Source organism: Callionymus lyra, chromosome 16, assembly GCF_982586985.1.
Source record: "Callionymus lyra chromosome 16, fCalLyr1.hap1.1, whole genome shotgun sequence".
NCBI classification, from domain to species: Eukaryota; Metazoa; Chordata; class Actinopteri; order Syngnathiformes; family Callionymidae; genus Callionymus; species Callionymus lyra.
Window position 1 is genome coordinate 3,837,501 of NC_141833.1, and position 17,143 is coordinate 3,854,643.

Here is a 17,143-nt window from a genome sequence, read left to right on the forward strand (position 1 = left end):
GAAGACGAGGAGTGTGTGTTCCCAGGAAACTTTCTTTTCACAGACGAGCATGCAGACATAAAGTGTTCGCCTCTGATCGAGCAGGTAACTGATCACCTCAAATCCCAACATTGTAGATAGACGGATAAAACTTTATTGATCCCTCTGGAGCAACACAGACGATTAATAAAAAAAACAAGAACAAAGTTTCTATAAAAATAAAGTGCAAGATGACACAATCTAAGTCTAAAGATAAAGAACATAGATCAGAATTAAACAATCTAATAGCACGAGGAATGAATGAGTCCCTGAGTCTATTAGTGTTGCATCATGGGAGGAGCATTCGTGCTCCATCTGCTTCTCTGCTCACTGATGACAGTGTTCAGAGGATGACTGTCATCGTCTATGATGGACAGTAGTTTGTCAAGTGATCTCTCTGCAACTGTCACCAGTGAGTCCAGCTTCATTCCAACCACAGAGCCAGCCCTCCTGATCAACCTGTCCAACCTGTTGACACTCCTCCTGGACACATTCCCACCCCAACACACCAGAGCATAGAACAGGACACTGGCCACCACAGACTGGTAGAACATTCAGAGGAGCTTCCTGCAGATGTTAAATGATCGAAGCCTCCTCAGAAAGTACAGTCTACTCTGAACTTTCTTATATACATGGTCTGTGTTGCAGGACCAGTCCAGTTTACTGTCCAGCCACACACCAAGGTACTTATAGTTATCAACTATCTCCACCTCGTCACCGCTGATGGACACTGGACGTGGCTTTGTCCTGGCGTTGTAGCAGAAGTCTGAAGTGTAGATGGTGAAGGCTGTCCCCTGAGGTTCTCCTGTACTGCACACCACAGTGTCATAAGTGATGACCTTCAGCCTAATGTACCGTGGTCGATCAGTGAGATAGTCTGAGAGATGTTAGTCCTCCTCTCTCCCCATCTCTCGTAAAAGGTTAATCAAAGTATACTTTTTGCATATGTTCTCAGGTTCTAGCAGGAAACGGGGTTCTGAGCTTCATGGAGTCTGCAGTCGATTACAGTTCTCTTACAGAAGCTGCAGTGCACGGTGAGTGAAGTCAATTCCAGACGTGTTTAATAAAATATCGAACTGACGATTTTTCTTCAGTTGAACTTTTTGAAGACTTAAAACGCATCTCAATTGAGGTCAGACGTGAATAACGTTGTACAAAACTGAAATGATAACATTAGTTGTCGCTAACTTTTTCTAAGCTCAACTTAATTGTCATCTTTTTAGCAGTACAGACAACTGGGTACACGGATGAAGCTACAAGAAGCCCTTGTTTACATGGCTCACTATTAACTGTACAGCACCAATTAACCAAGGCATAGCTGTTTGTTTGTGACTACCTTTTATTTTAACTTTTTTTAATTATATATCTTTGGCTGCGTATTAAACTTTGGTTCTTTTGTGGCACCCATCAAAATGCTTAAGTATCGAAACATGCCTTGTTTTTGATGCCAGGTTTTGGTACACACGCATGACCACGCATGTGTGGATTATTGTGTATAAATACTGGTGAAAAGGCATTGAACAGCAGCTTTATTTGTCAGTAATAAGCAAGTGTTCCTTTGCACTGAAATGTATGGGTTATCTTTTTTTCTGAACGAAATAACTCGAGATTTGTAAATTTTTGTTAAAATTGATCTCATAAATTGGTTCCCATACCGGTGTCCATGTTCAAATATCAGAACCAGTATCACATTTTCGATCGATAACAAGCCCTATATAAACCACCGTAAAAACAGTTGTTTTGTATCTTTTATTTTTTAAAACAACCTCATCTATTTGAATGAACATTAAGACAATTGTTCATGTCTACATACAGTGTCTTATTTTTATGTATATATATTTGTGTCACTTCAAGAATCTGAACTTTTGACACAAGTAGAAATGTGTTTGCTCATGTATGATCTCATGGCTTTATGTGATCATCACAAAATAATTTGACTTTATAGAATCGTATATTACCAGCTTTGTCTGACAATTCCATACATGGAAACAACTTCAAAGGTAAAAAGTCTGTAAGAAAGGTCTGCCATCAGACCCTTACTACTGTCTATAACCAGACATTGACCATCTAAATCTGCTCAACAAGTTGTTAAGTATCAATGGACAATTTCTTTTTTTCCCCTCCAGCTTCCTCGGAGCTGACTTGTCAATGCTCTCAAAGTTCAACCGACTCCTTCAAGCTTCATCGGCTTGACTCCGACTCCTGTGATGCTGAGCGAGAGCTTTGTTTTAATGCGTTGATCATGGAGTCGGACGCTCCAGAGGAGCCTCGGCCGGAGCGTGTCGGCACAGCCAGGGCGTACGGCTCGTCTACGCCGGATGAGGCCGTGACCTCCCCTCTGGCGGAGCTTTTGGGTCAACCTAGAGCTGATATGAGGCTGAACTCCCGCATGGGTTCTCTGGACAAGAAGCTCCAGAGTTCATGTGTGGTTGAGCTGGTTGACATTCTCAAAGTGCCAAAGAAGTTGGACGAGCTCTACAAGGCGAGCTCTCTGCCCAGAGATCTGCGCCGACACAAGGGGTCTCACAATGGCCGCCACCTCTGCTGCTTCACCGCCTGCGAGAGCGACGTGTGGCGGCTGCGCACGTACACCTGCGACGCATGCGGGAAAGTGTTCGGTCGTCGCAAGATCCTGCGACGACATCAGCGGTTCCACGCCGGGGAGAAACCATACGTGTGCCAACACTGCCCGAAAACCTTCACGCTGAAGAAGAGCCTGCATCGCCACGAGCGGTTCCACACGGGGGAGAGACCCCACATGTGCCCCCACTGCGGCAAGAGCTTCCACCTGAGGGAGAGCCTGAAGACTCACCTGAGGTTCCACACGGGAAAGAAGCCCTTCAGCTGTGACAGGTGCCGGAGAACCTTCAGGACCGTGAAGAACCTGGACAAACACAAACTGAGCCAGTGTGGATTCTTCGTCGCCTCGTTCAAAACTCTGGCCGGACTGAAGCTCTAACTGCAGGGGGCGCTCTGACTACCTCAAATCTCGACATCGTACTGTTGTTTTCTCTACTGTTTTGATAGTTTTGATACGAAAAGCCTTCTGATAATGTTTAAAAAAAAGGTCCGGCTGCACTTTAAACCTTCCACAATAGCAGGTCCTTTATTCCACAGTTTTATATAACATGTGAATCATTGACAGGTTGACATTCCTCTCTCCAAATGTGTTCAGGTTTTTTACTGCTGTTTTCATTAAATACTGTGTTACTACTGATTATGAGTCTTTATTGATACTATTCATTGATGGTCTAACACCACACTTGTGCGCTAACTACTCCCCTATTGTTGTGCAACAATAGACTCAGGTGTTATTCTCTGTGTTATTCCAAAAAAAAAGGTTTAAAATGATATCAGCACATATATTAACCAAATTATAGCCTTTTAAAATTTACATTTTATTTTATTTTTTATAGCCCAGGCATGCTCGGGGGCCATTTGCGGCCCTTCAGCAGATTCAATGTGCCACAGCCTTTGAAAGAAAGACTAGTGAATAAAATATAAAAAGTTTTAATTGTTTAAAATGATGATTTCAAATTCCTAAAACCTTTTTATGACGACACAATCCATCCAAAAGTTTTGTCTATAAACATGTTCTGGTTGGTTCTGATTTTTATTATAATGATGCAAGCACCCTTTTGAATCTATGCAAAAAGGTTAAAGGGACAATAAAATATTTTACACTAAATTACATGGCCGTTCGTTCTCATTCAAAATATTTTGTGCTGTTTTTGATCTCGTAAAAATCCCTGGGCAAACCCCAGGTAGGTCACCTATGAATCAACAGACAAAAGGATATGAAAGCTTTTTGACACCATGAATTATGAGTGTCTGATTTTAAGCTAAACTAGCTGAAAAAAATAGCGTTGCCCAGATAAGTCTGAATGACATTGGACCTACTTGAATTTTGAGTGGGTGGGTTCGGGGAAGTCTTTCACCTCTCTATGTCCACCCCCTTACAATTTGTAAAATGAGCTGACATTCTGGAAATTTCCCTCAATTAGTATTTAATATTTATTTAGTTATTTAGTATCCACAAGAACTACCTGCCACAAGAACACTTTCTTCCTCTCCGTCATCTCACTCATTTTTTTAAAAACTAAATCTATTGCACTGTTTGATGTTTTGTTGCACTGTTTATCTTTTGTATTTTTTTTAAATATATTTCATATATATGCATCTATTTTATTTCCACTTCTAATTTTTATTTAACCAATTCTGGAATTTCCACTGCCACAAAAAATTCCTTGTATGTATACATTCCATGTATGTGTAGTGGTGAATAAAGCTGCTCTTGATTCTCTTGAGTATTTATGGTTTAAAGTACATCAAAATTGAACATGTTTTAATTTCTTATTGTGGTCTTTGTTCTCTCAGCCTCATTAATATGCCCCCCCCAAAACCTTTACTAAGAGGTCAGTAGTACAATCATTTTATTAAGCAGTTTTGGGAGTCTTTAAAGCAGGGGTCTCCAAACCAGTCCTCAAAGAACCGTGGTGGTGCAGGTTTTTGTTCCAACCGATCAAGCATGTACAGTTCAACCAATGAGGTTTCAGCTGAAACAAGCAACACCAGACTGACAGTCAACTGATTACAATAAAATCCTGATTGGGTTTAAAGGGGTCCTCTTGATCGGTTTGGAGACCCCTGCTTTTAGGCATTAAGATTAGACAAATGTTCTATTTAATCTATATAAAGAGATCTTCAAATAGAAATAATCTTTTCTACAACTTTTTCAACCATGTGTTGTGCTGGTGGTTAATTGGAGCAAAACGAAGTGGCCCGTTCAACCAGTGGGGTGAGTCGTCTCCTGCAGGACACACCTCAACAGGAAGTGTTGAGCAATGACTTCAGTCTCACAGAAGGAGTGTGTGTGAAGGATAAACCTGCTCCTGGAGCCAACAAGCACGCTCACAAGAAGGTAAGCGCGAGTTCACCTGAGGTTTAGAAGCATTCTTCACTGACGGTTCTGTTCCCCCCAGATGACCCGCAGACAGACCTCTCAGCTGGAGAGGCTGCTGCAGTGTCCCGTGTGTCACGACATCTTCAGCAATCCTATGCTGCTTCCCTGTGGACACAGTGTTTGTGGTTCCTGTGTGGAGACCATGATGAGCCACAGCTCAGTGTCCCAGTTCCGTTGTCCCGAGTGCAGGTGCGATTTCGGTCAAGTTTTCGGCTTGCAGAAGAACTTTGCACTGGCCAGCATAATAGAAGACTACCTGATGACCAGAGGTCAAGAGGAGGTAAAGTGGGTCAAGATGAATGAGTCTAACAGCTCTGTTAAGTTCTAAAGATCATTTTGCAAAAAACAATTCCTCACATATCACACTCCAGATGGAAATATTTGTTTAAAAGTAGATCTCAACCTATCTTTTTAAGGCTTTTTTGATGGTCAAGACCCTCCTTTTTACTTTAAGCTTGGAAATAATAACATCATGTGTATTTTTCTTTTATGTCAAATTTGTAATCTATTACCAGGAGGAGGGATCGAGGACCGGTCCGGAGCATGATGTGGTCACGTACCTGCGCACACTGGAGAGCCAACAAAAGACCTTGACCACTGAGACCAGCAGGTTCCTGCAAAGCCATCTTACTGTAAGTCACTCCCTAGAGAGGAAAGCAAAAGGGTTCGCTCACACTTTGGAATGTGTGATTGTTGATCTGCTCTTGTGGAAGAACAGGATTTTCAGGTTGATGTGAAAGAAGTAGTCAGTGGTGGTGCTGTGATTGAGCCTCGAACTCAGAACATCTTTTCTTTCACGATAGGAAGTTTCTTTTGTTGACATCACGACATTGAGGTTCAACTCATTTCACTTATCTGAAACTTGACTTAACTGAACTTCTGGTACTGGGTGATCTAAAACCAGCCGCCTTTTTAGACACAGTAGGAAATGAAACGAGTGATATAATTTCAAGTTGTTTTATTTTCAAATATACATGTATCAAGACATACAGCGTAGATGAAATTGTAGTCCTCTCAGACCCACGATGCAAAACATGAAGTTGACAATTGAAAGGACATTAGTTCTGTTGTTTTGATTATTCTTGTCTGAAAGCTGTTTGATTTTAGTTTTGAAGTATTATATGCAAAGTCACTTTAGTCTGAGACTGTTGGTGTGCATTTAATCACATTTTCTGAAGAAAAAAAAAAAGCAAGCAAACATGGATAAAACTCAGTTTCTATCCAGGACCATAACGTGCAATGTCCACTCTTAGGTGTGCACAGCTGATGGGGAATCCTAGCACAGAAATGTCTTGGTTGCGCACAAAAAAGAAAGATCACACCTCAGATTTGGGTTTGTTTTTATATTTAGCAGATGACATTTGTGAGCAGGCAGTAGCAGTGCATTTTATAAAGTTGGGTGGGGGGGTCTGTGGGGCAGCTTTGCGGGGTCTTAGTCGGTTTGAAGACCAGTTGTGTCACGCTTTGAGTCATTCTCTCGCCACACGCTTATATTTAATACTTTTTTTAATTTTTTTTTAATGGTCATAAAATTTGGCCAATCACAGAAGGCCCCGCGCAATATTAACCAATCAGAAGCAACATAAGGCGGGTCTTGGCGTCTCTAAATATTCATAACACAACAGCGTCATCGTAATTTAAGTAATTCAGTTTTATTTGTAAAGCGCCTTTCTTAGACCAGGATCACAAAGCGCTTAACAACATTTAAATACAACAGACCTGACATCGTACTGGGATCAAGCTATACATCGTTCACTTTAATCTAGTGTCATCGCTTAACTTCAGGGTAAATTCACCAAAAGTCATTTAGAAGTAGGGAATAAACTTCCGGCTTTCAAATTAAGAGCAGCGCGTGCTTTATAATCCTTTCTTTTTCAGTGTCGTACTCTGTACTGTTTAAAATGCACATTTGTTATTCATGGATTCATTCATTGTTTCTAATTTATTATTTTATGCATCGAATTATTATTTAGAACAGATTTTAAATAGTCACTCAGTTAATAGGTTTCAGATCAATTAAAAGGCAAATTTAATATGTAATGTATCAATACGTTGAGATGTTGTTTTAATGGACGAGCTATTTAATTTTTGCTGTTTATTTCTGAAGGTCAATTGGTTAAAACAATGCCGATATTAAACCCGTCTACGGTGGAAATCTTTGTGGAACCTTGAGTTAAACGACATGCTGGTCAAACTGAAGTACAACAAAATCTCGATATGGTCTAATGATGATCGATATATAAACAAATATTAAGTGAATTCTAACACACATGATGATTCTATTTACCTGGAAGGATCAAAAGTGTGACAGGCAATTGAATTGTGTTCTTGAAAATGCTTTTTATTCTAGTTTATCTCTCTGTTTATAATTGTAATCCAATGTATTTCTTGCATGGCAATTATTCAAACCAAGACCTTTCTAATCCGACATGAACTGTGTTTTGTTCTTCATCAATTTGTTGTCATGGTGTTCAACTGGCTCCTGGTTATTCATCTTGTGCAGGACCACATGGACCAGCAGTGTCGGAGCCTCAGGGATCAGCTGAAGGAGTCCAACATGCTGATTAAGAATCTGAGTGCAGTCGTCTACAGACAAGTGAGTCCATCCATATGTTACTGATGAAGCTTAATGAAGCAGTGTCATTATTTTCAGAGTCCACTAGATGGCACTATTTGTTGTATAATCTACGGCTTGGAGCCAAGAGCGCCATCGGCTTTGCCAGCACTCATGAGTCACTGTATCCACAACTTGAGATACAGTGTCTAACTAAGATGATCAAGATCTCTCTTCTCTATTGTTTCTCCTTTCTGTAGTGTAACTTATTTTAATGTCATCATATATGTTGAAATGTTTTACATTAAGCTGCCTATTCATTTAAAAGGATGCTTTTGGTTTGAGAAGAAGTCATTTTCAAAATTCGAATGAGTAGGTTTATTGCAGAAAAGTAGTGCTCAGTTTTGTCGATCACCATTTACCAGTCGATCGGAAAAGTAATGTCGTAAGATTGAATTAAATTTTCCGGGGGATGCATGCTGCACCTCACATTGAAGCGACTCTCACCAAAAGGTTTTCCTGTCTGGAGCAGACAAGGGCCTGCTTCTCTCTTGAGTTCTGTGCGTTCATTTGATCCAAGGAAGAGTGAAACTTAGAATTAAAACAATACATTTATTTAAGGTAAAATTATTATTAAAAATAGGCCATGCAAGACCTCAAGTACAATTACAAAAATCAAGATACAAAGTTAACAGAAATGCATTATTATTAGAAATGTAGAAACTATTAAAAATGTTCAAATTATTTTAAAAAAATGCAAAAGTCCAAGTGCTCGGTCCACTCTCCGTCAAATCCTAGTGCACTCACCAGAACCTCCAGACTCGTCTTCCTTTCATTTGCCTCCATGGCCCCCCTCCTTCAGGGGATTTATGACCATTACCCCATAGCTGGATAAGGGCTCTATATGACTCCATCTCTTAACTAAAACAAAGTTCATGTTTTGTGTCTCTTCTTGTCAACCCTTACTATAAATGATCTGATTAGTCTGTCTTCAACCTTAGCCTTATCTTCTGTGTTTGTCACTTAAACCAGTGATGATTACCAGAGAAATGCATTACTTCTGGGTCTTCAACATTTTAATCGAACAAAGATAATATTAACAAACAAGATGTGCCTCTTGGAACATACCTTTCTATGCCCCTTTACTCAGTGAATCTCAAATCTTCAAACATACATGTTTTTTTTCCCTCTATCTTTTACGACTCACACTGAATAGCAGAACCCACACAGATGGTCCCTCCTTGGCTCAAGTTGTTGAGAATGTTGAAACAGAAAAACATTCGGGGTCACAGAGTTCACACACTTTTCCATACACACAGTGATCACCCATTTGAATGCAGGATGTTAAAAGAAATATAGCTCAACCTTAGTTTGTGAATAACAAAAGCAAATGTCGTGAAGGTAAATACAAGAATATATTTCAATATTTGTTCTAATAGAAAAGGTAAGTAAGTAATTTTTATTTATATAGCGCTTTTCCAGACCAGGGTCACAAAGAGCTTAAACAATCAAAACACTATTCAATTAAATATATACTTTAAAGGTCAAGATAATACTGAGAACAACACAGGAGTTCCAGAAAATCAAGGAAAAGCCTGAACAAATAAAAGTTGATGTAATGAAGGTAATATTGTTAACATTAACATTTGATAAACATGAGTAAATACCTGTGGGTAAATCTGAGCATATATCTTCAGTATTTATTGTGTTAATATGAATACATGTCCAACTTTATTGACACTACAGAAAAAGATATGTGTGAAGGTCTAGACTAGAGTAACAAAAAGATCAACAAAAATACCAAAATATGTCTATAGAATAATTATACATAATTTATAAACCATTTATTTTTCTTTTGATATTTAATATAATTAAATTGTGGGGAAATAAGTATACACTCAAATTACAAAGAAAAAAGTTTTAAAGAACTGTACCACTGTACATGTGGCCCCCCTCTATTATTTCCATCAGAATTAAGTGCAAGCTTCTTGGTTGGATCCAAAACCTGCACTGTCTCGGCTTCTCTGGACTACATTATCACCACTGGGGTGTCTGGAAATTATATGTTGACTTTGTAAGAGCAGAAATGTTGTTCAGAAGAAGGAAATAATCTGTCAAATGTTTAGAATAAGCTTAACACATATTTATTTTCTGGTTACAGAAAGAGGAGTTCAGTCCAGTGGACCAGTTCCTCACCATCTTAACAGTGGTGCTTCTCATTCTCTGGCTCATCGTCCTCTTTTACGGTAACGCAATCAGAATGTTTGTGATTTAGCATTGTGAAGATCTCTCACTGGTTATGATTCCCTTACTTACGACCTTCAAGAGTCCTCAAGTCCGCTGGATGAACTGAAAATCTTACCTCAATTTGAATCACACAATTAATGTCGAATTCTTGTTTGAAACCTCACTTCTCTGTTGTGTGTGCCAAAGTCTACAACTACTCGGTGGAGAATCAGATGCTTAAAGATTCTCTGAAGAGGCAGAAGAGTCAAGTGGAGGAGTTCTGCTCCAGAATGAGAGGTGAGAGTTTTGAAATGAACAAGTCTCTATTACTGTCAAAGAGATTTAAAAGGGATGAATTAATTGTAATCTTTTTGAAATCTCACACAAAAATAGCTGAGAAAGTTAAAATATTTAATCTATTATTGCTTCAAAAAAGGCTAGATTTATTAAAGAAGTGTCAGATCATAAAGTAATTTACTGTTTGTAACGGAGTTGAACGTATACAATTCTACTCTTTTACATTCTGCTGTATTTGCAACCTTTGCTCACCCCTAACAGAGTGAATATTACTGTTTTTTTTGTCCAAATTATTAGAACATTTATAAAAAAAATTAAGTTAGAATACTAACTTAGAGCTGAAACTCAAAGCACAGACACCAGATTTAGTTCAAAGTCACAATTATTGACTTGTATACAAGTGAGAAAACACAGATCTTTCAAGTCTCGCTGCCTGTTATATACGTATCGCCATCCCACTTCCTCAAGCCGTAAATTATTCTACTCCAAAGTTTCCATACAATTAGACACTTGGATAATTTATACCCTCAAGGTCACAGGTTGTGTTTAAACCTCAGAGTCCAGTTCCCGGCACAGAGGAATCTCCCTAAATTCCTTTCCCACACATGAAGTAGACAAAGAATACCAGCATTGATACAATAAAAATACTGTTATATGTGGTTATGTACATTTGATAAACATACTTTAATTCAACACATTTCCCCTCCTATTTATCAATCTTTACAAATCATACAACAATGGAGCAAAAATATTTCATCATCCAAATACCACTTCTTTTGATTTTGGGTAATTGAGTCATTATTCTTGCCTCCTCTTTAATGTAGACGTGTTATGTCCACTAGGAAAGATTTGTAGCCAGTCTCTGTTCGTGTTTTTCCACCAGATAGATCCAATATGCAAAATCTTCCCATAATTTCATTTCATCTCCTCAAATGATGCCAGCTTTCAGCTGGACAAACACTGCTCCTCAGTGACCCTGGGTGAGAGGTTAGCACTTCACCCAGGTGAGTCTTCACGTTCTGACTTCCTCCCACAAAGTACACAAAAGTGGGGTTCAAGGATCTCTCTCGGTGTCACACACACACACAGGATTGGGGAAGGAAAAGATTTTCTCAATATCACGTCTTTGGAGATGCTTCATTCCTGAAAACCTTTACAATGAAGGTTTACTTTTCACTTTGTTAAAAACAACATCAAAACAATGATGAATTGAATCATGCACATATCACATGTTTAAGCGTATATCCCTCTTTCTTTCAGTACACATGCACACGCACACTAGCACACACACATATGCTCTCACATTCTTTCACTTCAATTATGTATGCAGTCACTCACACAGACACAAAACACACACAGACACACTGACATCCAAAAACACACAAAGACACCAAGTCAGTTTCACTGCAGCTGCACTGCGTTTTGTCCACGTCATGTTTGTATGTCAGGAGTCGATGCATGAGTTCAGGGATCATCTGATCATGAGGATTACAATATTAAGCGGTTGTTTCTTTTAAATGTGCTTTCTTCACTTATAACCACTACTGATTCACTTATAAGGTTGGTTTGCGTTTGAACTTTACTTAAATTTACTAAAATTGAATACAAGTTGTTTTCAGTCGCAGTTGAGAAAATGCCTTCGTTAAATTTATTCAATTTTATTAAATCTCAACAAAGAAAATCTAATGACCATAGATTGAATCTCAATGTTTCCTTTTAAATCCATCAAGTTAGTCCCACAAACACCTCAGTCAAGTTTTAAATGTTACCAAAAATAAGCTAACCTCTCATAATCCTTTAAAAATAATACTCTTTAATTTTCTAATTTCCAGGAAATGACATACATACTTGAACTATAGGTTTCAATCATACTATCAAATGAACTCTCTTCAAAAAGAACCAAACTGTTCCCTAAAAGTATCCTAACATAAATAATCCAGTTAACACTTTTGTAAAAGCCTTCGTAGGACATGATCTCACTGCTATCAGCGCCAATGACAATGTGTCAAGCCTCTTCATTGCCTTTCAAATCCAAATCAGAGAATAGTTTCACTTTCAGACCTCATTCACCTCAACAGACCATAATTAGGAATCAACTTCTCCATTAACTTCTTTATCACTTCAGTTGTTCATTTACTTCTGGTAGGGAAAGTCTCAACACTTAAAAATGCAAATGAACAAGTTTAATTTAATCTTCAAAGTAGATCTCAGATCGTTCTGTTGTCAAGCCGGTCTAAGACGTCAAATAGCTTTCAAAATATGATGTGGATTCTGAAGGGTTAAATTATATAATTGTTAACATTGACAATATTACCTTTTAACTCAAAATTAAAACATTTTCTTGTATTTCATCTTTTAAACGTATTATTCTGAAGCGAACTCAATCCTCTTTCCTGTCTAATGAGTTCTGCGCATTCGTTTGATCCAAGGAAGAGTAACGTTTAGAATTAAAACGGTCAATTTATTAAAAGCAAAGAATGATTACAAAGGTAGGCCATACAAGACATTAAATACAAAAGTTAACAAAGAATGCAAATTATTCAGAAACGCCAACATTTCTAGCGCTCGGTCCAGTCTCTGTCCGAAATCCTGGTTCACCCACCAGATCCGTCCAAAGAGTAGCTCAAAACCTCTTAGCATGTCCCTTCTTTTAAAGACCTCCAGACCCTCCCCGAACACGTGAAGTAAATTGAGTATACATTGACAACCTCGGGGTACGGGATGTTTTGCAAAATCTGACTCCATTATGAACAAAAGATGTTGTATTCATGCCTTTACCTAAACACTGACCTAAACAATGAATCTTCAGTCTTCCTTCACTCGTTATCTCGAGCCAGCTCTGTAGGCCATAAATTCTGGGTCATGGATGTCCACATGACTGTGTCCTCCTTTCTACACGTACATCTTTCACAGTTTGGAACTATTGTAACACAGAGGTCTCTGTAAATTGTATCAGAAACGCATACCAAGGTTCATACAAAGTTGAGGCACAGATGCTTAGAGCCTTTTTAACCCTGCTCTATGGGAATAACAAGTTGTTTTAAAGATAAAATACAAGAATATGTTTGAACTCTGAATAGAAGAAAACATTATCAATGTTAAAAATTGAGTACATAAAATGAGGATTTATTATTGAACCCTTAAATGAGTAGATATATGTGGATCAATCTGAGGATATATCTTCAATTCCCAGAACCAAGGTTCAAAAGGTCCCGTCTATAACATCTGGGCCTCAACTTGGTACGAACCATCGTGTGTGGCTCTGATAGAAGCCTCTGTGCATCGTTGATCCAGAGCCGTGGAAAGATGTATGGAAAGCATATGTTTTAAGGAGTAGCTGCCGAGGAAGGGCTCCTTCCATGTTGAGATAAGAACTGGGTCGGCTCGTCAAAATGTCAAAACCCAGAAATCATGTTCAATTACCAGGTGAAGGGTAACGGAGTGTGAAAAAAAAACAACTGACAGTTGAAGATTCAGCATCTCTGTCGGTAAGAAAATATACCAAGAATGAAAGTAGCATCTGTTATTCATAATGGAGGAAGCAATGGTATTACATCGTCTTCCTCTTTTCTCTTTTTAAGAAGCAGATGATGGTTTACTTCCCCTTTTACTATTCCATTTCACTAAACTTCCTAACTCCCTACATTACACCGGCTTACAGTTATGACTGTTCAGAAACCACTCCTACTAGAGAATTTGCTATTGTATTTGTTGATTTAACTACTGAATAACCTAAATCCAGGGTCTCTTTTTTTCTTTATCTCCTGGCTTTCTTTTTCTCTTTTCCCCACTTCTTTTTTTTTTTAATCTCCTTTAGTTTCTTATAGTATTGTTTAACTGAGTTCATCAAGTAGTTTTTTGTTTAACATTCCAATAAAGCCTTATTTTGTAATTTTTTCAACACATTGAATTGTTCCTGGTTTATGTAATTCCATTAATCTTACAGCGCCCTCTAAAGGTGCACCTTTGCTGATGGTAAAAGCTTTTGTTTAAGAAATCACTTTACTGCTAGTTTTTATTTGTAAAGATTTTCCCAGCGCTATATTCTTCTTCTGCGCAATCAATTGTTCTAGATTACCGTACATAGTGAAGAATGTTAGACTACCTCGAATAGCAAATTACTTTATGCTACTTTATTCTAATTCTCATAATCAATTACCTTAGATTACCGTATTAGATTTTGTATGTTGGGGGTCAGAGGTGGGCGGCAAAAGTTTTTGAGAATAAAGTGAACTCAATCGTCCTTTCTTTTGTATAATGAGTTTGGCAAATTCGTTTGAGCCAAGGAAGATTGACATTTTGGATTAAAACAGTTGACCTAAACACTGACCTAAACAGTGAATATTCAGTCTTCCTTCACACATGTTCTCTCGAGCCAGGTCTGCAGAACATAAATTCTGGGTCTTGACATTTTAGAGTCGTTCATGCTCCCTTTTTAACATGGAGAGGCTCCCAACATGGATGCTTCCTTCTTACAACACCCATATCCTTCCCAGTTTGGAACCATTGACGCATAGAGGCCTCTGACAATGGTATCAGAGACGTATACCAGGGTTTATACAAAGTTGAGGCACAGATGCTTTTAGCCTTCAACTTTTGAACCCTGCCCTTTGGGAATAACAAGTTTGTTAAAATATAAAATATAAGAATATTTTTTCTGAATAAAAGATAACATTATCAGTGTTAACAATTGAGTACATAAAATGAGGATATATAACTTTACCCTTCAATTAATGTATATATATGTGCATCAATCTGAGGATATATCTTCAAGAATTAAAAGGTTGGGGACCCCTGTTCTAGAGGAAGGAGGATAGGTTAATTATACGATCGCGAACTTGGTGTATGATATGTTTTACAAAATCTAACTCCATTATGAGCAACAGATGTTACATTCTTGATATTTTTTCGTACTTGACCTAAACACTGAATCTTCAGTCTTTCTTCACGCTTGTTACTCTTCACCTGGATTACTGACATGATTTCTGGGTTTTGACATTTTTAGAGCCGAACAAGTTTCTGATCTCAACACGGAAGGAGTCCTAGCCTGACACCTTCCTCCTTAAAAACGTATATAACTTTTCCCAGGCCGGGAACAATCGATGCTCTGTTATTTATATCGGAGGTTCGTACAAAGTTGAGGCACAGATACTATAGACTGAACATTGGTTTGGGGAATTTTTTTAAAAGTTTTTAAAAGATAAAATACAAGAATATTTTTTAATTCTGAGGCAAAAGGTAATATTGTCGATGTTAACAATTGATAAACATGAGTACATAAATGAGGATATATAATTTAACCCTTCAATGAGTTTATATATGTGGGTCAATCTGAGAATATATCTTCAGTAGCCAAGCACGTTGGACTACCTCGAGTAAATATTACTTTTTCCTACTTTATTCTTATTCTCATAATAAATACCTTGGTTGTCCGTAACCAGAAATTATTAAATTACTTTAGAATAATGTTGATGGACCTAGTTAGTTATGATCGTGTCTACTTCAACAAGTAGTGTCTAATACAACAATCAATATTGATTTTCAATAAGTATGTTTTAAGCCCTATTGTCTCTGACCATTCACATTGTGTGGGTTTTGTGTACTTATCTTACCAAATTTGGTGTTTCCTGATCCTTTTGGATCCCGTCACTCTGGTCAACAAGAGGTCCACGTCCAGTCAGTGGCCTCTTTTTTCCATCCAAAAGAAAAAAAAAAATGTTGTGCAGTCTTCCAGCAAGCTGTCAGTTTCCTTCCTTCGATCAGAGGACGTTGGGATCCGCACGTTGTCCAGTTAGAATACTAACTTGGAGCTAAAACTTGGTTCAAAGTCAAAATGATTTACTTGTAAGATCTGCGTTCTTTCTCACTTGTATACATGTCTCAATGGTTGCATGTTATATCTCCATCCAACAAGCTGTAAATGATTCTACTCTAGTTTCCATACTATTAGACACTTGGATAATTTATACCTTCAAGGTCACAGGTTGTGTTTACACTTTAGAGTGTAGTTCCTGGCACAGAGGAATCCCCCCAAATTCCTTTCCCCACACTTGAAGCGGACAAGGAATACCAGCATTGATACAATTCCAAAACCGTTATATGTGGTTAAGTTCATTTGATAAACAAACTTTAATTGACCAACACATTTGGACAAGTATTATACCATTTACCAGACCAATCAATGTCCACCTCAGGGTGTGACTGACCATCATCCAAATTCAAAAAAGATTTTCAAAAAGACTTTTGTAATAATTAACAATGATTGATGAATAGAAATATATAAAAAGTACTAATTATGAATGAAAGGAGCCTTCTTTATCAGTTAAATACATTATATAAGGAATATCACAAAGTTAACCATGTGAAAGAGAATCTGTCATTTTGAGGCAGAAGGAGCTCAGTATTTTAAGATAATTAAGAAGTTCCAACTAAGTAAACTAGAAAAACGTTAAAGCATTTCAACAAAGTGCAAACTGCAACATATTGTGATGGTAAACATGCTGACAAACTCACAAACTAACTCTGACATCATTTTGGTTTCATTAAGGATATTGAAGAAACCTTGTGACACCTTCTCTCAGGTAAACGCTAGTTATTGTCAATTTGATTCCATGTTTATGTACACACTGGACCAATTGTGTTTTTAACTTGCATTTTAATGTACTTAGTTATATACATTATTTATGTCAAATATTGACACGCTAAACTTCTGCAGGTATTATAGGTTGAAACAGAAAACAGTGATTCATTAGATCAACTGATGACAAGCTTAATTGAGCTCATAATTCAGATGTAGAAGATTACTTTCAGTTTTCTCTGGTCTGGATGATGCTTCATCATGAACCTCTTCCTGCTCCGATAGATGAGGACGGTGGTGCCGTCCTGCTGAGACCTTCTAATCGGCACTAACCCTGTATTTGTGTGTGAAAGAAATATTTTTGTACAATCAATAAAATGGCGTTTATTTTGAAAATGTCAGCATTATTGTTCGTCACTATTTTAGAAACACGCCCCCCCATGGAGCTAACAATTACTTTTCTGATTGTACCATCTTGTGAGGAGTTCTCAACTTGAAATAAATTAAA

At 37.9% G+C, this 17,143-nt stretch overlaps 2 protein-coding genes across 2 annotated transcripts in view; both read left to right on the forward strand.

The window, feature by feature from the left end:
* The window catches only part of LOC148063263 (uncharacterized), a 3,662-nt gene extending 427 nt beyond the window's left edge, over positions 1–3,235 (forward strand). Inside the window, exons 2-4 of the mRNA XM_087811186.1 lie at positions 1–84; positions 974–1,052; positions 2,145–3,235. The exon at positions 1–84 is cut by the window's left edge and continues 41 nt beyond it. Of these exons, the coding sequence (XP_087667312.1) occupies positions 1–84; positions 974–1,052; positions 2,145–2,977 (996 nt within the window). The 3' untranslated portion in view covers positions 2,978–3,235. The remainder of the gene's footprint in view (positions 85–973; positions 1,053–2,144) is intronic.
* A 1,625-nt stretch (positions 3,236–4,860) lies between these two features.
* On the forward strand, positions 4,861–17,118 carry LOC148063264 (uncharacterized). Its single transcript, XM_087811653.1, has 8 exons — positions 4,861–4,939; positions 5,001–5,261; positions 5,497–5,613; positions 7,485–7,577; positions 9,697–9,781; positions 9,969–10,058; positions 16,606–16,639; positions 16,921–17,118. The coding sequence occupies exons 2-7, from the start codon at positions 5,001–5,003 to the stop codon at positions 16,611–16,613; spliced, it is 654 nt and encodes a 217-aa protein (XP_087667779.1). The 5' UTR covers positions 4,861–4,939; the 3' UTR covers positions 16,614–16,639; positions 16,921–17,118.
* The last annotated feature ends 25 nt before the right edge of the window (positions 17,119–17,143 follow it).

Excerpts from the sequence above, each read along its gene's own strand:
- LOC148063264 (XM_087811653.1), top strand. The coding sequence starts at position 5,001 with ATGACCCGCAGACAGACCTCTCAGCTGGAGAGGCTGCTGCAGTGTCCC. Across the intron at positions 5,614-7,484 it reads TCCTGCAAAGCCATCTTACT|GACCACATGGACCAGCAGTG; the intron begins GTAAGTCACTCC and ends CATCTTGTGCAG. Across the intron at positions 9,782-9,968 it reads GCTCATCGTCCTCTTTTACG|TCTACAACTACTCGGTGGAG; the intron begins GTAACGCAATCA and ends TGTGTGCCAAAG.